Raw genomic sequence first — 24,114 nt, 5'->3', positions numbered from 1 at the left:
TAGTTTTTTTGAAATCTCCTGAACTGTCAATAGTATTAAATTAGTATTTTGTTAAAAAGTTTAACTCCCGCATAGAAGAACCCTTTTAAGCATACTTTAATGTTACTTTAGGCAGAAGTATGTTATTCTTGTTTGACCAAGATAACTTTGAATAATTGGTTCAAACAAAATAATGACTGTAATTTGAACAAGTTTTTCTAACAGGTATTTACAGACAAGAAAACACTCTCTTTTTAATAAGGGAGCATATTAGTGTGAGAGGGATAATTTTAGTTTGCTACTTCATTAAATTAATTTTCATTATTAATACTGTACAATCAATTGATTTGATTTAATCTTTTTGACCTAAGAACAATTGTATAGCTAGACAATTTGTAAACAAAGACACAGCTACACATATGAAAACAAACAAAGTATCTTTAGCAGTAAGGTATTACATAGTAAGAATTAGCTGTTGCATTAAACAAATTCTTGAAGATGAGTATAAAAGATGATTTAAAGTTTAAGGATCTAATGTAAGAGAAAAGTGCAAACTTTGGAGAAAGAAAACACTATAAGGTAAATTATGGGCAGAAAGAATTTTGTGATACTGTCTCTAGAAAGCTTTCTGGTGGCAGTATACCAAAATATCTGCTGAACTGCAACACAGGTAAATGTCATAAAAAACCATATTTCGTCCATTACGTCATAAATGAATAAGAAATTACACATGTATAATATTTTGAACATTAAAAGTGTGTATATATACAATATATATGTATCTTGATTTGGTACAATAAACAGCAATAATCATATATTATATATATATATATATATATTTATATACATATATATACATACATATATATATATATATATATATAATATATATATATATATATATATATATATTTATATACATATATATACATACATATATATATATATATATATATATATATATATATATATATATATATTTATTTATATACATATATATACATACATACATATATATATATATATATATATATATATATATATTTATATACATATATATACATACATATATATATATATTTATATACATATATATATATATATATATATATATATATATATATACACATATATATATATATATACATATATATATATATATATATACATATATATACATATATACAAATATATATACATATATACATATATATATATATATATATATATATATATATATATATATATATATATATATATATATATATATATATATATATATATATATATATATATACACTTTTGTGCGTTTAAGAGTGCTTAATATTATTAAATAATAGAGCAATATTTATTTATATAAAATAAATAAAAACAACTTTTGATGGAACTCTAATTTTCATGCCTTTCAGCAATCATCAGTCATTGTGTATCTTTTTTCAGCAATCATCAGTCATTGTGGATACACAATGGCTGATGATTGCCGAAAAGCATGAAACTCAGAGTTCCATTATTAAAAGTTGTTTTAATTCATTATATATATATATATATATATATATATATATATATATATATATATATATATATATATATATATATATATATATATATATATATATATATATATATATATGATCACACATATATGTGGGCATAAATTTTACACAGTTCAACACTGTGTATCATTTTTTTAATGTTACCTCTTTGTCTTTAATCAAATGTAACTTTATGTCTTCAATTTCTTTGGAATGTCCTGAATCCATTGCAGTTATTGTTAGCCTGGAATTATTTTCAAAAAGAACCTTTTCTTCTTCAAAATTTTTATTTAACAATTCAATTGTCTTTTGCTGTTCAAGTAAGGTTAATGATAATTGATTTTGTTGTCTAGTTATAACTGAATTAAGTTGAGTTATCTAAAAGATATTAAAAAAACAATTGTCTAGATTCGTTTATGTCTAATTAAACTTACATTGTTATTTATTTAAATTTATTTATTAGTTATTTAAAAACCATTAGAAAATCCAAAAAAAAAACTTTATTACTAAAATTCAAAAATACTTGAATTTTTTAAAATAAAACAACAAATAATAATATGAATTATTTAAAATGAGATAAAATAAAAATAATGCAGAAAAAGGGTGTACCAACAGATATACTACATAGCAAAAATAAAATAAAAATAACAACTATCATTTCAATAAGCAACAAAAAAAAACCCTTTTTTTTAAACAAAAAGCTTTAAAATTACAAGAAATTTCATCTAAATAAACAATTATCCAACCAAAATGTAAATTTTATTTATACAAATTTAAAAAAATGTAAACAATAAAAAAAAGTATTATAACAGTATTTTATCTTTGAGTTTTTCTATTTTTTCTTTGTTGAGTATGCTTGTGAACTATTTTAAATTTTTGATTTATTTTTCAATTTTATATATTATTTCATAGAATACTTTTATAACTTTATATATTTACTTGTATATTTATAGTATACTAATATAATTTAAGACTACAACTCCATAACCTATTAATAATAAAATATGCATTTAATATTTGTGGCATGCGAGACCTATCTTATAATGTTTTTTTTTTAAATTACTATTTTGATCTTTGTAAACATTTTTTATGTGGAAATATTAGGATTTAGACTAGATTATTTACCAGAATACATGAGTCCCATTTAGGACTCATATATGTATCCTGGTAGATACATATGAGTCCCAAACGGGATTTATATATGAATCTAAGTGTATATATATATAAACATCTGGGAAACATATCTACATCCATATGAGTTCCTTATAGGATTTATATATATATATATTGCTTATATGGGTAGTGTTTTGATTATTTAAATTTTGGCTAAGCTTAAAACTATCGGTATTTACAGTATGTACGAAAGAAGTAGAACTAGTAGATCATAAAACAATTTTCTCATCATCCTGGTCACTGAACTTTGTACAATTCTTTGATTCAACTAAAATCATACTGCTAAAGTAACTAAAGTGCCTTAGACTTGGGCTTGGGTTGCAAAGCCTTGGTCTTGAGTCACAAAAGATTAAATATAAATATGTGATTCTTCTGTAAATTTAATTTTTAGATTCTTCCAAAAAAGTTATTTGTTTATCTTGCTCTACAGACTTGTCTTAATAATATTCTTTCAACAAAAAAATGATTTTATCATTTTTTTTGTTTAGCTCATGAGTTTTTGATTAGCTCATTAGAATACTTAAAAAATATAACTAATTGACCAAAACTGAATTAAATAACCATGATGCACCAGACATAACTAGTATAACTAGTATAATTAAACTTAAGTTCAACTGGTAACTAAAGGGATTAAAACTAAAAGGAAACCATCATTTTTCAATGACATAAGTAGCAATAGTCATTAACATTTTTGAAAACTTTTGTATTAATAAATGTTGAATTTATTAAACAAAATCAGAATTTTTGTTGACTAATTTAATTAATAATTAAAAAAGATAAAAAAAAAAGACCTGCTCTTTAAGTATAAATATTTCTTGTTCTTTTTTTTCAGTAAACAGTTGTAGAGCTTGTTTTGCTTTTAATAGTTCTTGATCCTTTTTTTCTTGAAGAGACTTTAATTTCAACTTCCATTTTAAAACTTCATTACTGTACAAAGTAATAAAAAAAAATTCTTTTTTAATCTTTAAAAAAACAAAACTTCATTATTTTAAACTTGATTATTGCAAACAAACAAAAAACATTGAATTTTACTTTTGCTTTAAATAAAAAAAAAGCATAGATTTTTCAACAAAAATTTGCTAAAACTTAAAAAAAAAAAAAAAAACTTGCTATCCAGCTAAATACAAACTCAATCATTAAAAAAACACTATACTAAATAAACAAATCGACCATCCACAATAACAATTATAATAATAACAAAAACAGAACAAAATAAAACAATAATACCAACACTATTTTTTTTTGCCATTCTATTTCAATCAACAATTTTTCATTATTTAAGTTTTCACAAGAACTTTGAAAATTGTTTTTTTCTTCCTGCCATAGAATTGCCTGCTTTTGCTCAACATTCTATAAACAATGTTGCCAAATTGTTATTATTACTTATTATTACTATTAGTATAAATTATTAATAATTATAAACGCATATTTCTCTATCATGAAACAAATGTTGCAAATATATTTTTTCATTACTCATGCTTATATGCTTTTTAAAATCTTGTAAATAATATTTCTCATAAATAATTCTTTTCATAAATAATACTTTTCATAAACAATACTTTTTATAAACAATACTTTTTATAAGTAGTACTTGTCATAAATAATAGTTCTCACAAATAATACTTTTCATAAATAATACTTTTCATAAACAATACTTTTCATAAACAATACTTTTTATAAGTAGTACTTTTCATAAATAATAGTTCTCACAAATAATACTTTTCATAAATAATTCTTTTCATAAACAATACTTTTCATAAACAATACTTTTTATAAGTAGTACTTGTCACAAATAATAGTTCTCACAAATAATACTTTTCATAAATAATTCTTTTCATAAACAATACTTTTCATAAACAATACTTTTTATAAGTAGTACTTTTCATAAATAATACTTTTCATAAACAATACTTTTTATAAGTAGTACTTGTCACAAATAATAGTTCTCACAAATAATACTTTTCATAAATAATACTTTTCATAAACAATACTTTTTATAAGTAGTACTTGTCACAAATAATAGTTCTCACAAATAATACTTTTCATAAATAATACTTTTCATAAACAATACTTTTCATAAATTCATAAATAATCCTTTACATAAAAAAGAACAATTAATAAAAATATTTCATATATATATTTCATAAATTCATAAATTTTAATTAATAAAAAACAATTAATAAAAAAATATATATTTCATAAATTCATAAATTTTATAAATAATACTTTCCATAAGTTTTATTTATGAAAATAATACTTTTCATAAATAGTACTAAAAAAAAGAAAGAATGATTAACATAAAATAACAAAATAGAAAGAAAAAAAAAAAAAATTACAGAACAATTAAAAAAAAAATATAAATGTAAATGAATAGTAATGTCAGGTAATATAAAATAATGAATAAAAATGGAGAACAAAAAAAAAAAAAAAATAGAACAGGGTAATAAAAACTATGTAAAACTAATGCGAATAGAAAAGACAACTGAAAATGCATGTTTGTAGCCAGGGCTGCATAAATATTTATACATATTTTTTTCTAACTTGACTCTTGAATTTAATGGCCATATTCTTCCTGTCATACCAGTTAAACAGATTAACTCACTGTTAAACATCCAAATCACTCTGGTTTACTTCTACAGTTTGTGCTTCAGACAAGATTTCCATCAAAGACTTGAAAAAGTGTTCTCCAGAGTTCTGGATTCAATTTTTGCTAAACTAATAAAAAGTCCTAAATAATTGGTTCCAATTTTTAAAAACTCTAAAAAACACTTTGACTTCTTTAACAATCCTACCATTAGTTTTCACTCTATTATTAATTTCTTTATATAAAGTTTTTCAAATTATTAAACCATCCTTTCTAACTGCAGTATTAAAGTTATTCTTGAAGGTTTACACTCTTCTTCATTTCAAGTAAATTTAAGGGTACCACAAGGTTCTATCTTTGCTACTGTATTGTTTTTTATCTACAATAACGATCTTTTTTTCTTTTCTTTTTTCCAACATCTTTGCTTCCAACAAAGCTGCAAGCAACCATTATTAAAGTTGGAAGCTACTGGAAGAGAAAAGAGGAAAAGAAGATTATATAGCAAGATAATGATTGACAGACAACTTAAACAATTGCAAATTATATGAATCAGGAAAACAAGATGAAGCGAATTCCAAAGAACTTATGTTTGAGGAAAAAAACTAGACAAATAAGAGTTTTTGGAGCACTTAGGAACAGTCACAGAAAAACGATGAAACTTAATTGAATGACAAGTAATAAGAGAATATTTTAGTAGATAGTGCAAGAGACGCTAGCTCTTTACAGCAGTGCCCATTATAGTATTTGTAGAAAAGAGATAGAGAAGCAACATTACAACGATGTGACAATGGTTGGAGGTTGGTTGCAAGTGCAGCTCCAACTATGTTTACAATGCCTTATTGCACCTTTCCTAAAAGAGAAAAGGCATCATTGGAAGATCCGCCCCAGATAAGGTAACAATATTCTATATAAGGACGGATTTGAGATTATAGAGATAAAGAATAGATTTTGGAGTAAAAAGGTGTCAAGCACGATAAAGAGATGCAACCTTAGCAGATGCTAATTTTGCAATGGATTTGATATATGGTTTCCAAGAAAGATCAGAAGTAAAAGTTAATTCTAGAAGATGAAGGGTAGATGACTCATCGAGTACATTGCTGTTCATAAATATAGGAAGATCTAAATTATTTCGATAAGGATTGGCTGAAAAAAAATTAAAGTTCACCAGCCACTGTGAGCCCGATGCTGTAGCGGAAGTGAAATCTTTTTCAAGTTCAAATGCCCCCTCCAAGCAATCATAGAGTGTTGGCTTCTTATCAAGACAAGAATAAATAGTAGAATCATCAGCGAACAATCCTCCATTAGATGTGAGAATATCTTTCGGATATTTTGATTCTTAAATTCCGGATATGATGATTCTTAATGTAAATTAAAAAGAGTATAGGGCCAAGGATATAACCTTGAGGAACCCCTGAAGTTACGGGATATGAAGCAGAGTGCTGTACATCAAGGACAACCTTTATATTTCGATTGGTAAGAAAGAATTCAATGACCTTAAAGATGCTACCTGATACACCATAAGAAGAAAACTTATGGAGAAGACCAGCATGCCAAACTTTATCAAAAGCTTTAGAAATGTCAAAAGCAATAACCTTAACCTCTCCACCTCTACCAAATGCATGATAAAACCTATTAGATATTACTGTTAGCAAATCAGCTGTAGAATGAGAAGATCGAAATCCATATTGATGATCAGAAAGTAAGTTATTAGATTCAAGATAAAAGATGAGGTGCTTGTTAAATAAAGACACAAAATTTTACTTATGATAGTAGGAAGACTAATGGAATGGTAGTTAGACAATTCAGATTGCTCTCCAGAATTTTTAAAAAATAGGGATAACAGATGCCACTTTCCAGCAGGCTGGAAAACCAGACTGTGATAAGCACTTGTTAAATAGTTTTGAAAGTATAGACGACAGCTCCGAAGAACACTTACGCAAGACTATAATAGGTGTGTTATAGGACCACAAGCTGTAGAAAAAATCAAAGCTGTAGAAGAAGTCGAAGCTGTAGAAAAGTTGAAGCAGGAAATCACTTGAGATACAAAAGCTGGAGTGATACGAATGTCAAGCAATGGATCAACCTGTTTGTCGGCTATATCAGGTAGAACGAAACTAGTGGAATCAAGAGATGATATTGTTGAAAAGTTCTTAGCAAACAATTCAGCTTTGTCTTAAGGTGAAGTGACAAAATCTGAACTATATAAGAGAGGCGGAATAACAGATTTGCATTTATCATTGATACTGTTTCTCCAGATTCTCCAGAAGTAACAAGAGACTAATTTTTGAGATGAAATACGAGATTTTGTTACCTGAGAACAGTGGGTTTTGGCATTAGACAAAACCTTTTTACAATGGTTTCTGGCAATAGTAAACAGATGTCTGTTATCTGGAGAATTGTTTTGCTGTTAGATAAGGAAGTAACAGTTTGGATTGGAAATTGCAGCAGCACAATGTGAGGAACACCATGGAGAAGAGTGAGGCTTGACTTGGAATTGTCGAGAGGGAATAAAAGATTACATGCCAGCCTGAATCCAAGAAGTTATGTAAGTAGCACATTTGTCAGCAGGAAGAGGAAAGATTTCTACCCAAGGGCCATCATGAAGAAAATGATGGAAAGAGTCCCAGTCAGCTTTAAGGTGGTTGTAAGAGGTACAATGATAAGGGGATTCTGATGATGCAAAAGAATGAGATAGTTTTAAAGAAATCAAACTGTGATTGGAAGCACCTAAGGGTGAATGTGGAGAAACTTAGCACTGACTAGGATCAGAAATAAGACATAATTCAAGTAGAGTAGGTAAATGATTCCGATTGTCTGGAAAGCAAGTTGGAAAGTTGACTATTTGAGTTAGGGATTGAGAAAGGCAAAAGTTGTAAGCCTTAATGCAGAGACACTGACACTAGAGCTGAGCCATTCAGTGTGATGAGCATTAAAGTTACCAACAACAATGATATTGGCTGATGGATAAAGAGAGAGGGCTTGGTCAATTTATTTAGAAATAATATTAAAAAGAGTGCAGTCTTGAGATAAAGGAGAGCGATATAGAACAAAAAGAAAGGCAATAGAGTGAAGTGGTACTAAACGAAAGCACATAAAAGAATAGTTGGTGGATTCAAATCTAGTTTCCCGAAAAATGGGTGAATTCTAATGAATATGAAAATAACCATCAACACTAAGATCACAAGATGAGACGGCCGAACTTAAATGAGTCTCACAAACAGCAAGTAGGTCTGGTGAAAATTTCATATTTAAAGTGGCTTTATTTGTTGACAACACAAATTTATACTCTTGTTTAGACAAAAGGAATTCACTTTTTGACTGCTTAGAACAAGCAGTAAATTTTTAATCTCTTTTCTGCAACAGCCTAAGGCTTGCAGTGGCTTGTGGATTTTAAGTATGGACTTAAAATCTAAAAATTGACATCCAGGAAAAACACATCCAAATTGAAGAGATTAAAAATTATTTAAAAAAGTTTAAATATCAGGTTGTCTAAACTAACTGCCAAAACCTCTATAGCATTAAATACTTGCTAGTAAAATTAAAAAAAAAAAAAAAAAACAAACTATATATGCATTTTTAAGTTATGTGTTACATAAAAATAAAAAAAAAGAATTTACATTTAAAACAAATAATAGTAAAAATTTCTTTATTTGTTATCATTAGCGCCAAGAATTTCCTTGTAGTAATTATAAAGTTTAAATATCTACTTAAGTCAATAAATTTGTGATATACAAGCCTGTTTATAGAGCATGTTCAACGATACAATAAATGACAACAATATAAACATTTAATTGTAAATGTACTGATACATGTACAAATAAACTTTGTTTAACTCTTCAGATAAGGAGTAAAAATACAAAGTACTAATATTTATATTAAACAATATATTCATTTATAAATTATATAAAATTCATAAATAACAAATTATACATGATTTAATTATTAACTTATAAAACTTATAATCTACCTTGATATCTGTAACACACTTTTGCAAATAAAAATTTTGGTTTTCAGCAGCAGAAAGTTTATGTTTTAACTCTAAAATTTCCTCACTGAGTCTCTTTTCTGTATCAACACAACAGCGAATAAATTCTTTGTAACCAGCAATTTGTGAATTTAAAGAACTATTATGACTAATGTGCTTTTCTATGCTAGTTTTAAGAAATGTTATAGTGTTTTCTTTCTCATTTATCTGTGCGCAATGAAGATTGACAATATTTAGTTTTTCTTGCTTTAGCTCAAGAGAAAGTTCATTTTTAATACTTACTAACTTCTGCTCATGTTCATTTATCAATTTATCTACAGTTTTTAAGTGTTTCTCTTCTTTCAAAACCAAATCTTCTTTCAATTTTTTTTCAAGATTTGAAACATCAAAAGTATGTTTATCTTTAATCCTACTTAATTCAGAACGCAAATTTTGAATTTCTTCTTCTTTAATAGCTAGATTATTCTTGTATAACTAAGACAAAAAAAACAACAACAAACAATTATAATACTTAGAGAATTTATATGAAATTTATACTTTTTTTTAAAATTTATAGTTTTTAAAAATTAGCAACCAGTGACAATATTTCAAATATTTTTCTGAGGTATAAAATTGGGAGCATGTAAATGCTATTATTGAAAATGCTACAAAATATTTGTGTTTTTTTCTTTTGAATGAGCCTTTTAGTAGAGGTTAAACCTAATAAATATTTTTTTCTTTTAACAGCTGCCTCAAACATTTAAATTTAATATAAGAACTTAATTTTTTTAAGTTCTTTGAGAACAACTTCTGAAATTATTTGAAACAATAATAATAATGGTTGAGAAAATTTAATACACAAAATATAGTATATTATACAATAAGAAAAATTAATCACACCTCAGAGTACATTAAGGTACTTGATTTCTCATCCTCTATATTTTTTTGATAGATTTTATTTTCCTCCAGCAAAATGGAACTTGTATCCTGTAAATCTTTAAACTTTTTTAGTTGTTTGTTCATTTCATTATTGACATGTTCAAGTGCGGTTTGTAAATCTGTAATGGCATCTAAAGTGATTTGAATAGTTTGTATCAAATTGTTTAAAAATACATAACATTAGGTGTTAGAGGACTGGATTCTTATAAAGGTTCCATTAGTTTAGATATAAGACCAATGTCTAACAATAACAAAGATCAAAAGAAAAAGAAAAAAAAAGTTGAGATTCAATAGGTAAAATCTAAATTTTGCTACTTTTTAAATAAAATTTAGATGATTTTTCTTATTGTTTGTGAATAGCACAAACAATATAAATGAATAATCCAAACTTAAAGTTTACAGTAAAATGCGCTACTAAAAAAACAAAAAAAAGCACTAAGAAAAGTAAAAACAATTATTACTGGCTTTAGTGATTAAGACTATAAAATTTTATTAAAAAATATTGCCACCAGCCAATCAATACTATCAACAGACAAAGCTTCAAGTTGTTTAAAAAAGACATTATTTACAAATGCTTGTCTCAAGTGATGTTAAAAACAGTCTAATGATTATTTAAAAACTTCTAAAGTTGGAGTCAGAATTTTCTTGGTTTTATTACTTTTTTATAACAGTTCTGTCAAAAAATATTTGTTACAATTCATAAAAACTTTTTTAATTGACACACCTCTTCACTGATGCTTGTAAAAAAAGAATGAAAAATAAATGATTAAATAAAACAAACCATTTTTTTCTGACATATGCAACATTGCATTGTCTCTTTCTTTTTCAAGGTTTTTAAATGTTAATCTAGCTTCATCTAATTTGGCAATGTTTTCATTCTTGCTAATTTTTACATTTTCTTCCAAGGCTAAAATGCATTGTTTTTTTTCTTCTAACTCATTAACCAATTGAGATAGCAAAACATTCTTAGTTCCAAGTGAATCCTGCAAAAAAGCAAATTCTATTTTCAAATCGCTCATTTCTTTTTCTTTTATAGATAATTCACATTGGAGCATACGAACTTGGTTTTGAAAATTGAAACTTTTAGATTCTAAATCTTGAAGTTGAGACTTTTCTTTAAATTGAAAATTTTCATTGTCATGGACATATTTTACTTTCAGCATGTTAATTTCATTTTCATAAAACAAATTTAGTTCATTTATCTTTGTGTTGTAAGACTTTGTTAACTTTGCAATTTCAAACTCAAGTGACACTTTTATTTCTTCTAAACTTTGAACTCGTATATTAAGATCATTTGAATTAACTTTAAAAAAACTGATTTCCATTAGTTTTTTTTCGTTATCTAATTCTAAAAGCTTATTTTTGTGGTCGATTTCAGATAGTTTTTTTTCATTGTCAGATTTAATGGTATTTATTTCTTCTTGATACTGTGATTCTTTTTTTTCTAATAAAATCTGCATTTTATTCTCCAAATCAAATATAAGCTCTTTAATTAGTAATTCAGTGTCGTTCTTTTGTTTAAGAAGCTGATTTTGAAGAAAACCTTTTTCTTCAAATGCCCTACTTAATTGCTCTTTATACAAATAATTAGCTTCCTGATGTTCATTTAATTTAGTAAGCAAATACTGATTTTCAAGCCTAACCTTTTCAAAATCACATTGAATATAGTTAGCAACCTTCTGCTGCTGCTGTGCAGCTTCAAGTTGTTGCTCATATTTAACAGTTTTAGCATTAAAACTTTTAGTTAAACACTTAATATTTTCATCATGCTTGACTTTACTTTCATTGATAACTTTTTGATTTTCTGACACTTTAGAGTTGAGATGAAAAACAACTTTAGTAATTTGTGCGATTTTTTTACACATTTTTATGTGCAAATCATTAGAAACATCATCATTTCTTCTTGCCATTATTACAACTTACAAAATACTATATGAATTGCATTTCTGAAATTTTTATACATGCTATAATTCTCTATAAATTGCATATATCATTCTCTATAAATACATACATACATATATACATACATACATACATACATACATACATATATATATATATATATACATACATATATATATATACATACATATATATATATATATATACATATATATATATATATATATATATATATATATATATATATATATATATATATATATATATATATATATATACATATACATATACATATATTTGTGTGTACGTATATATATACAGCAACACAAAGGTAATAGTGGAAGCTACTCAACACAATAACAATAACACAATGAATATAATAGAATATACTATTAATTAAAAAAAAATTTTTATGTAACAAAAACACAAAATTTTATTTACAAATTTGTGAAATAAGTAATGTTTCAAAAACTATTGCTGTAAAAATACAAAAATTTTCATTAAAAATTATAAATGCAAGATAACTAAACAAAATAAAAGATAATTAAACATTACCTGATATCTTAAGAAAACTATAATAAATATATTTATAAATACTAAAACATAAAATAAATATATTTACAAATTTTATCTATATTTTAATTTTGAATTACATGTGGATAAGATTTCATAGTGAGTTTGTGTGAAATAAATCGTTGACGAATTTTCTAAAAAAAAAAGAAGGAAAAAAGACTATTAGAATTCAAAATAATGTTACTAAAAAAACAAAACAAAAAAACAAAACAAAAACAATGCAACATAAATTTTTAAATATAAAGAAATACCATACACAAAATAGCCTTAATACAAATTTTTATTTTACTTTTTAACTAAATATATTTTAAATACCATGCAGTCTTTTTTTAAAACACTTTTAACAAAATAGTCAAATTCTCTTGTTCTTTGCAAACAAAAATATGAAAAATATAAAAAATAAAATTTCAAAATTGTGCTGAAAAACTAAGAAAACTATTTCTGCACTAAATCAACATTAACTAATAGAGTCTCATCAATGTGGAACAAACTACCAGATTTTATCATCAAAAGTAAAAGCTTGAACTTATTCATAACTCGCACTGATAAATATCTAGAGCTATATGATTTGTAATTTATAACTTAATTTATTTACCTAGAATAACTACACAATGTATATGTTGTCAAAGTGAAATTAATTACTATAATTTCACTTCTAGTTTTCAAACTACAACAGCTTTACAACATCAATATGTGGTATCATGTTGATTTTTAGGAAAAGACTATGCAGAAAAGTAAACATAGCATGTTTATTTTTGTTGTTGTGTCTTTTCACAACACGACATGACATCAAGTTATGCCAAAAATGGTGCTCATATGTTTGTCATTTTTTATGAGTCTGTTCACGACACAACATGACATCAAGTCATGACAAGCATGGTGCTAACATGTTTGTTATTTTCTATGCATCCTTTTTTTTCAAATTTTGAGATTCTACTTCTATGAATATTTATTTAGAAACATAATCCTAACCCTCTACTAAATACTCATTTCTTTGCTTTAGTAAGGTTGTGTTCCGATTTGGCAATCATCCCATCAAACATTTTAGTGATGGTTCTTGTTTTTTCCACTATTATCATGGTCACACAGAGACAGGTGGTCTTGTAAAATAAGAAATAGAGAACTATATACGAAAAAGTTGAATAAGATTATTGAAAAAATATTACAGCAAAAAACAAATAGCTGGTTTAGTGATATTAGAGACTGAAAATACCTTTTTTTATTTTAATTCACCTCCCCAAGACCACAGCTTAAGTTGAGATTACTTAAGCTGCGGTTATAACCCTCTCTCAACTCTATAACTCTGAAGCATAAACCTTGATGAACAAGGCTGCTGCACAGAAAAATAAGTTGAGCGCGGTTCTACCAGGGACATGGTAGGGATCGAACTCGGAACTTCTTGCTTATAAGGCAAGTGCTTTACCACTACACCACTATCACATAGGATCTACAGGTAAGATGGTGTTGTGGATTGTTATGTTCTGTCTGGTCATATGGTAAAGTCTCAATAGGTTTTTGTTCATTTTCAATTGGGTGAATAGAAAGCTTACATGCTTTATAAGAATACTAAAATAACATGTTTTATTATAATATTGTTTATCAAACACCACCAAGTGTAAAAGTACCCACTTTAACAGCAGGGCAAAGCCAATAGCATATGAAGAGACACAAACATCCAGATATCCTAGAATCTTGTTAGTGATGATAGAGAAGGGAACACTAAACATCAAATGAACTGAGTAGAGGGCTAAGATGCCACAAGTATAAATCTATACACTATATAGAAGAAAACGTAAATAACTGCTATTTTAGAATACATTAATTTGCTGCTTTTAGCATGTTAGATGTTAATATTATATATTGCTATATTATGCTTATGTAAATAATACACATTTTATTGTTTAATGACAATTTTTACATATTTTGTGATCAGTTATGTGATTATTTTGATTGTTGCAATAAAGTTTCTACATAACTAAACTATTATACTGTAAAATAATAAGAACTGATCACAAAACCTTGAGCAAAAGAGAGCTATCTGATTACTAGAAAAAACAACAGAACTTGAGCAAAAGAGAGCAATCTAATTACTAGAAAAAAGAACAGAACACGAAGCTTTGAGAAACTTTGATTAGTAATTTTCTAATGAATACAAAGTGGAACAAACTTTAAGATTTCTACTACAAGGAAAAAAAGATGGATGACTTAACCAAGATTTGCTTTCATCTCAGCATGGTGTTTTGGATAAGTAGATTCCATTCATGAAAAGGTAAATAAGTATATGTATAAAGAGTTAAGTATATAACAAATATAAATACAAAATTTTAAAGAATAACAATTCAAATATTATATTGTTTAAAAAATGAAATGATCTGCTTTTTCTTAGGTATCAAATTAGTGTGAGAGCTGAAACCGCTGTTGTTGTCACCATTCTAAGCTGATCATGATAGACCCACTTTACAGATCTTGATAGATCCAATTGGATCTATCAAGATCTGTAAAGTGGATTGGTTTTTTCTTTTGCCAATTGAAAAAGAAAAAACCGATGAAATATGATGTTCCAGAGATTAACCACTTTAACAACAAGAGCTTAAAAGATCAGTTCCTTCTCAAAGTTATCTGAGTTCATTTCTCAGTAGTCCTATATATTTTTTCTTGATCTTAGTATAACCAAAGATAATTTTCTATCATAGAAGAAGAAGACCTGTCAAAGTTAAAGAAAAGTTTTAAAAACAGTTCTTTTAAGACATTAGTGTCTGTTTGCACAAACTAACAGTTGTTAATAACAGGGCTAAAAGACACAATTGATATGATATTGGTTTTGGGAATTTTCCAAAAATTTTCAACCCAAGTTTTTGCTTGAAGGATTCAAAAATAAAAACTATTAGAACTTGATATTCTCAAAAAGTGCCTTGCTTACTCAATTTTCTTCAAAATTATTGGTTTTTTGAGCTAAATGAAGGCTGTTACCTGAAATTGCTGGCAAAAATGTTGATTGTATATTATAACTTTATCTTAGGTCTACAGAAAAAAAATTAGATTTATGAATCGTCTATGTTATATTTGACCAAACAAAGCACTCTGAAATAACATCTTTTTAGAATTTACTTAAATTTCATAAAATAACTTAAATTTTGTAATGAAGAAGACTTTTAACTTTAATCTAATTTAAATTTTTAATTTAAACTTCAATATAGCGTTATTTAATAACTAGTTTGGGACATATTCATGGTCATATGAAGGGGTATAGAAAAGAGCTAACCCCCCACATCCTAAGATTTTTTTATTGCGTAAAATAATGATATACCGATGACAAAGGTTGATTGAAGCTAATGATTGGGTTTAATGTATGCATATAAAGAAAATATATTAATATTCGGTAAGCAATTTGCATATATAAGGTGCGCCTATGCACTAGTTTGATTTGGCTTAATAGCCAATGCTGATGCCTCGGCCAATGCAGATTAATTAACCAATGGTTAACCTGATTAATTGGTTGCTGGCTACCAATGGCATAGGCTAGTAGGTCGAGTCACTGCTGATGTATAGGTATATGCTATATGTGTATTTTACATCCTTTATAATATTATATAATACCTTTATATAAATACATTAAAACCTATTATTAGCCACAATCGATCTTTGTCATCAATACATCACTAACATAATAATGAGTTAATAGTGATCATTTATTTCTAAATTAGAATTTAGAAACATAATGAAAAAAAATGTTTTTGAGTTTTCAAATTGTTTTGTTTTAGTTCAAACTTAGTAAATTGTTTTGTTGCATTTGAATTCATTTTCATTATTTATTTCAAATTGTTAAATGCCAACACTTTAAAATACATTTGGAATAAACACTATGGCATTTTGAAATTTTTAGTTAAGATTGTCTTTAAAAATCATATAGTATATTATACATTATATTAGTACATTATATTTATTGTTTAGTTGTTCTTTTAACTATTGGTATTAAAAACAATAAATATATTGAATATGGAGAAATATGACATAGGTAACACTCTCAACATTTATTTCCACATAACTGGATTTTCTAGAAAACAAGGTTTTCAACTCAAAGATGTTTCTTGTGAACATGCAGTAATGGTAGAGCGCTTGCCTGATAAGCGAGAAGTTTCAAGTTTGATCCCCATCATATCCCTGGAAGTACTGCACTCAACTTGTTTCTCTGCCCAGTGGTCTTGTTTGTCAAGTTTTGTGTTTCGAAGTTATAGATTTATCGTAAGCAATTCAATGGAAAATTCCAAAATACTGCAAAATACCTGCAGCAAAACAAAAGTTTGGCGACACTATAGACAGAGTTGTAAAAATGGTTTCATTAGCATATGATATTAATGAAACTTCTTTAACAGCAGAAACGAACAGCACCATTTCTTAATATAAATTAGAGAAAGATTACGATCTAGAGGTTTTAATGTATGAAATCATAAAGAAATTTCTGTAACTGACTCTTACCCCCATAAAGTGCAAAGATTAACACTTGCATTAAAATCATGGGCATGTAAAAAGATATCAAATTACTTTAAAGTGTCTGAGTATCTTGTTCAAACTTCAAAACGTGTTAAAAATTAGCAAAGAATTCTATCATTGCCAGAAAAAAAAAAATGAAAAAATTCTTTCCCCAGAAACATCCCAATTAGTAATTAACTTTTATCAAAACGATGAGTTTTCAAGAATTATGCCAGGAAAAAAAGATTTTGTTAGCGTTAAGAAAAACCAACAAAAATGGTTATTACTTCTCCATCTTAATGAATTACATGTTGCATTTAAAGGGATCCCAAAGTGCCAAGACAAGTTGTGTTTATTTTAAAGAGAATGATAAAAAAAAAAATTTGACCAGAATTTTTTTTAAGTAAAACAAAATAATATGTAAATAATGTATACTAACAAAATAATGTATACTAACAAAAACAAACTTTGTTGTTTTACTCAAAGCTCACTGCCTCCACAGTAGCAATTCTCTCAGAGTCTTTAAAATATAGCCGCAATCTACAGACTTTATAATTTATTCAAGTGCGTTTAATTCCAAAGAGTTTTAGTAAATGACGTCATTGTAGAATTTTTTTTTTGAATCAATATTATTTGTTATTATTTTATTTGTTTTTTAAAATAGCATTTATTATCAATCATATGACTTTCCTATAAATATTATAGGAAGTTAAACATAAGAACATTTTTTTATAGAGTGCGAGAACCAAATAATTTAAGATTTTTATATTACACTCTTAAATAAAATAAATATATAAAAAAGTTGTTGATCACCTCATTATATACTCTGAATCATTCTTTCTTTTTATGTAAATGATATGAACTTTTTTTTAGTTTATCTAAGTCGTTTATTGCTATGACATTTTTGTTCTTCTATCGAAATGACATTTTAAAAATTTTTAACTAATAAATAATTTTGGTAAACGACATCATTTATTAGAGATAATAGCTGAATTCTTTAATTTATAGTTAGAAAATATTAAGTATGTCAATTTAGTGGAAATTGATAAATATTGATGATTTGCATATGAATATTAAGGTAATTTTGTATTTTGCATTTGGATTTTGATAACTCAACAATTAAAATGTTGGCAACTCCATACCGATTCGAACCTCTTTAAAAAAAGTATCAGCTATGAAAATTTGAATTTTGATATTGCTAAAATGTCAAAGTTGAGGCGTTTGAGAGTTGGTGCTGAACAATGGTATAAATATGGATATTGTAAAACTATACCAATTAAAAAAGAATGTCTTTGTTGAGTTGAAATTACTAATTAGGTAATATTCTTTAAAATATAAACTGATGTGTGCAGTATTAATAATAGTAATAATAACAAACATTAACTTTTTTTGCACATGGCTATGTAAAGTAAAAAAAAGTTGAAAAAAAAAATCATCTATGCATAACAGAGAATGAAACAGACAGCTTTTTATTAATTAAAGCAATAAATAATGTTTTATGGCAATAATTCAAGACAAATGGCAATTAAAATTGTTATTGTGTTGAAGCGCACGCTAAAAAACATATTTAATATTCCCTAATTTATATGTCGTGTTTGGCAAGTATTTTACATTTCTCTTATCAAAAAACTAGCAAAATTGACAATGAAATGTTTTTCATTAAACAATTTCGATATCAAAATTGACTCAATAATAATACACTTTTTTTGCAATCTTTAACAATAATTATTTACTTTAAAAATAAAATTAAATGAGCAATACATTTTTTATAGAATAAATTTTATTAAATATATCTTTTATTAAATATATCTTGATTAAATAAGTATTTCGAGAATATATGTAACCCAATGAAAAGTTTAGCAAATAAGGGGTCGTCCATAATGTACCTACGCCTGAATTTCGGCCCTTCTTCTCCCCCTCCCCCATTCCACATTTTGCTAGAATTTTTTTGAGTACCCTCTATCTCCCTAAAACTATCTAGGCTCTTAACCTACCTACCCAACATTTTATGATATATTTTTTACATCAGTGTCTCTGTACTTTTATAATTGACCCCCTGCCCTCCATCTCATATATGCTCTTTGCAAACCCCCTCTCCCTCACCCAAGCGTACGTACTTTATGAAGAATCCCTAAATGCTGTTAATTAAACTTTTATAAGGTTAAAAAATACAAAATAATTTTTTTAACAGAACCTTTATATGGATAATAATAATTTAATAACAATAAATATAACATAAAATTAATTTACAGCAATAAACAAGCTTAAAATGTCTGAAATATTTTATTATTAGGTTGGTGCAAAAGTAAATTTGCATAATTTCAAAGTCAAATATGATGCACATGCATAGTGCAAATGCAAACAATATATATATTAGTTGAAAGACCAATCTTTTTTGCACATTTTAAATTAGAAATTCTAATTTTTTAATAACATTGTATATATAATTCTTTTTTTGGAAATGTCCAAAATACATTTTAGACATTGCATGTTGTACGAACTTCGACAGGGTAAAAATGCAACAAAAGCGACAGAAGCAATTTGTTCTGTTTACGGTGTGGATTCTTTAAATGTTCGCGTTTGCCAGAAGTGGTTTGCTAATGAGTTGATCATTCGACTGTTTTAAGACAATTATATGACATGGGAAAGGTTCAAAAGGTCGGAAAATGGGTCCCACATGACTTGACTGAAAACAATAAAATGCAATGTTTGAGCACCTGTATTTCTCATATGGCTAAGTACAAAAAAGGGTGGTGAAAAGTGGGTTTATTATGACAATCCTTCCAACAAAAAACAGTGGTTGAGTCCTAGTCATCCAGCATCTGCCTCACCTAAACCCGATATTCATCGAAAAAAGTTAATGCTTAGCGTATGGTGGGATATGAAAGGTATAATATACTATGAACTGCTGAAACCGAAGCAAACTATTAATGCTGTACGCTACTCGCAACAATTGAGACGTTTGAATAAAAAAAACTTAGAAAAAAGGTCCGGACCAGGTCATAGAAACTGTAAAGTCATATTGCTGCACGACAATGCTCGACCCCATGTTGCTATGAAAACCAAGGAAACAGTTTTAGAACTAGGCTGGGAAGTCTTGCCGCATCCTGCATATTCACCAGACATGGCACCATCAGATTACCATTTGTTCTGTTCAATGGAACATTTTTTACGGGATAAATCATTCAAAGAAAATCAAGATTTACAAAATCAGCTAGATGCCTATTTGGAAGTAAAGCCCCAGTCTTTATACAGAGATGGAATTAGTCAGTTGGTCACAAAATGGCAAAAGGTCATAGATAGCCAAGGAAATTATTTTGATGACGAATAACTTCTTAATTTTAACTATATTTAATAAATAGTACTGAAAAAAAAAACGAATTTTCTTTTGCACCAACCTAATATCATTTTTAATGCGAACTTCATAAAAATAACAAAAAGATAATAATTTGAAATAACTAAAAAAATTCTATAGTAATTTATGATTAAAAAAAAAAACTTTTATATAATGATAAGTAACTAAACAAATTCTTAATCTAAAATGAAAAAAAAAAATCTATAATTTGCTAACAAAAATTTTTTTAAGATTTCTTATCGAAATTCTACAATGACATCATTTACTAAAACTCTTTGGAATTAAATGTGCTTGAATAAATTATAAAGTCTGTAGATTGCAGCGTATAATTGCTGCTGTGGAGACGGCGAGCTTTAAGTAAAACAACAAAGTTTGTTTTTGTTGGTGCACATTTATTATTTTGTTTTACTTAAAAAAATTCTGTCCAAAAACTTTTTTCATCATTCTCTTTAAAGCAAACACAACTTGTCTTGGCACTTTGGGTTTAATGCATGAGTTTATAGACCATGAGCTAGAAGATGTAGTATTCAAGCGATGGCAGAGTACTGACCGTACAACACTATTGTTACAATCAATGCCACTAGATATGTTTAATGATTTCTTATGTGACAACATTGGCAACCTTACCACACATTCATTTATAGCAAAAACACAAAGTAGATCCTTGAAAAACTGTAAAGAAAAAATAAATTAAAATGAATATTTAATATCAGGAGATTTTGCTGAAAATTATCAATTTGTTGGCCAAGGTGAAGTTCAAAGTTTTAACACTAATTTTTGCTCTCACAGGAGCAAAAATCAATGTTCACATTTTACAACTGTAATTTATTTTCAAGAAAAAACATTTCTCAAAAAAAATATTTTTGTTACCTTTCAGAAGATCTTAATCATGACACAGGGTTTGTTTATAAGATTCAAGAAAAAGGAGGAAATTGAACAAATACGAGCTGATTTAGAAAAAAAATATTTAGATGGTAGAACCTGGTACTAAAATGGTAAAAAAATATTTAGATGGTAGTTCCTGGCACAAGGAAGTATCAGCATTTTATTCCTTTAAGCTCAAATACAATAAGTTATAAAAAATTATATATCAAATACTTCAGTATGTGTGGATACACATACTGAAGTAATTGATATTACACAATAAAACAAAAATAATAAAGAGATTTCATTAAACATTAAAAAAATAGACAATGTTGCATGTTATGATAAATTTTGTAAGTGAACTTGATATTAAAGTCAGATTTATACATCCACATGGACCAGTTAAAAATTTCTTTTGGCCAATGAAAAATGATGAATGCTCGGTACTTAACTCCGAAGTTATATGCATAATTTCTACACCCACAACATTGTCAGGTTGTACGTTCAGTATATCTGATTTAGATTTAAAGAATATAAGCGGTTGGCTAGAAAAAATTAAATAAAAAAAATAAGTGTTTAAAATAGTGTTGTTGTAATTTATTTACATATTTCTAGTAACTTAGTATTTGTTGTTTGTTTGTTTTTTTCAAATCCGGAGAGAGATAGAGGAGGGAGGGGGTGGGGTGGGGTTAGAAGGGGTTATGGAGAGGTTGCACCTTCTTTTGCCCCCTTCAAATGCCCATGACTAAATATGCTCTAAACTAGTTAATAAATAACGTTATATTGAAGTTTTAATTAAAAAAATTGTTTTAAAAAACATTTTATATCCTTAGTAACATAATTTAAGTTTTTCAAAAATTGGAAAAGATGTTATTTTTGAGTGCTTACTTTGATCAAATATTACAGAGACAATTCATAAATCTAATTTTTTTCAGTAAACCTAAGATAAAGTAATGATATAAAATTAACATTTTCGCCAGCGATTTTGGGTGACAGCCAATCTTTTAGCTCTGAAAATCAATAATTCACAAATCAATAGTTTTGAAAAAAACTGGATGAACAAGGCATTTCTTGAGACATCAAGACCTAAAAGTAGAACTTTTGAATTCCTTGAGTAAAAATCTATTTAGACTCAAAATTTTAGGAAAATCCTCCAGAGCATTATCATAATATTATATGTCAAAGATCCTTTGTTGTCTCTTCAGATAACCACAAAAATGCTGAATTGACATTATTTCAATTAAATTATTTGTTGAGATATTGTCAATTTGTTGACGATATCTCAACAACCCATGTATATTTTTTTCTGAAATTTTCGCAGTTATTATTTAATATGCACTGTTAATGAAAAGTTTTTTCATTAACAGTCCATATTTATTTAATATGCACTGTTAATGTAAAATCTTTTTTTTGGATGATTTCATATGGAATGACTCATCACAATTAACATTTTTTTTTTTAAAACAAAACAATGTCTAAGAGACCCAATAAGAAGGATTTTTTCCTGGGACAACTTTACTAACTTAGTTATTAACAAAAACTATTAACCATATCAAAGAGTTTCATCTTCATACGATTTGCTTTAAGACGTGCAATTCTTTCCTGTTCGAGTTGCTGAAAGCCTAGCTTTTGAAAATTCAGCCTACAAAAAAAACCTAAATAATTAAAGATAAAGTATATAATAACAAAATAAAAATAAACTATAATAAAGTTAACAACAACCTTTTTTTATTCTGTTGCTTTTGTAAAGATTTTACTAAAAAACATTGAAAGTAAAAGTTAATATCGCAACAACAACAAAATTAGATAGTGATAACATAACTAAAAAAAAAAAAGATAGTGACAACACAATTGAAAAATAATTAAATGCAGTGAAAGCTTAACTAAAAAAAATTAAATACAGTAGTAATATAACTAAAAAAAAATTGATATTGTGACAACACAACCAAAAAAAAAAAAAATTACATACATTGACAATACAGCTAAAAAAATTAACTACATAGTCAATGTAACTAAAAAACTAAAGTCATAATACAAAGATATATAATGATATCTATTAGGTCATAAGAACTCATAACAATTCTAATGTTCCATAAAACAACAACTATTAAGTAGTTGCAGTAATAAATACATATATATACAGTAATAAATACATATAAGTAAATACAGTAATAAAATTTGCACATGTTCTTTTGGTAGATATTTTTAATTGTAACCAAACTTTACGATTTAACTTTAGCAGAGACTAGAGATGGAAAAAACTGCTACCTAACTAGTGCTTAGGTGCTGGTTAACTAGTGCTTAGGTCATTACATAAATGTCTTTTTATTAAACAAATTAAAACAATATCAATCCAACCAATTTATGTCATTTTTAAAGTATTTATGTTTTTATATTGCAACTTCATTAGTGATTAAACTAAATGATTAAGAACTTTAATTAAAGTAAATAACAATAATAATAAAAATAAGTGAATAATTGATAAATATAGTGTCATTCATTGATTGATACCCATATATTGAAAAATGTACCTGACTGCCCAGTGTGTGGATATTGCCATTCTTGAGTAATTTCATTTTCAATTGAGCCTGAATAGACATAATAAATATTACTACACAAAATAACCATAAGTGGGACTTAAGCAGAAACACAAAATAATCGTTGGTGAGACTTCAGCAGATACATCAACTAAGGATTTGGTAGACATACACATGAAAATTGTTACAAAAATAAAACCAAATCACTGCCTTATGTTTAACACAGTTACCTATTTTTTTAA

At 26.6% G+C, this 24,114-nt stretch overlaps 1 protein-coding gene across 13 annotated transcripts in view; it reads right to left on the bottom strand.

Moving 5' to 3' along the window:
- Positions 1 to 24,114, bottom strand: part of LOC105846184 (protein FAM184A) — a 69,753-nt gene that overhangs the window by 5,992 nt on the left and 39,647 nt on the right. For 4 of the 13 annotated variants that reach the window (XR_010637686.1, XR_010637678.1, XR_010637680.1 and 1 more), the window contains exons 5-13: positions 23,867 to 23,923; positions 23,058 to 23,091; positions 22,884 to 22,977; positions 12,727 to 12,780; positions 10,133 to 10,302; positions 9,236 to 9,727; positions 3,916 to 4,034; positions 3,476 to 3,611; positions 1,677 to 1,889 (exon numbers count right to left, since the gene is read on the bottom strand). Coding sequence is in view for 3 of the 13 variants with exons in the window: in XM_065793716.1 (XP_065649788.1) it covers positions 1,677 to 1,889; positions 3,476 to 3,611; positions 3,916 to 4,034; positions 9,236 to 9,727; positions 10,133 to 10,302; positions 10,953 to 12,081 (2,259 nt within the window). In the remaining 10 variants the exon portion in view is untranslated. Of the gene's footprint in view, positions 1 to 1,676; positions 1,890 to 3,475; positions 3,612 to 3,911; positions 4,035 to 9,235; positions 9,728 to 10,132; positions 10,303 to 10,952; positions 12,173 to 12,695; positions 12,781 to 22,883; positions 22,978 to 23,057; positions 23,092 to 23,866; positions 23,924 to 24,114 lie in introns of those variants that run through there. The other 9 variants (XR_010637683.1, XR_010637684.1, XM_065793716.1 and 6 more) reach the window with 4 other exon arrangements.

This window comes from Hydra vulgaris, chromosome 03 (assembly GCF_038396675.1).
Source record: "Hydra vulgaris chromosome 03, alternate assembly HydraT2T_AEP".
NCBI lineage: Eukaryota > Metazoa > Cnidaria > Hydrozoa > Anthoathecata > Hydridae > Hydra > Hydra vulgaris.
The sequence above is the reverse complement of the archived record's forward strand: the minus strand, read 5'-3'. Positions and strand labels throughout refer to the sequence as shown.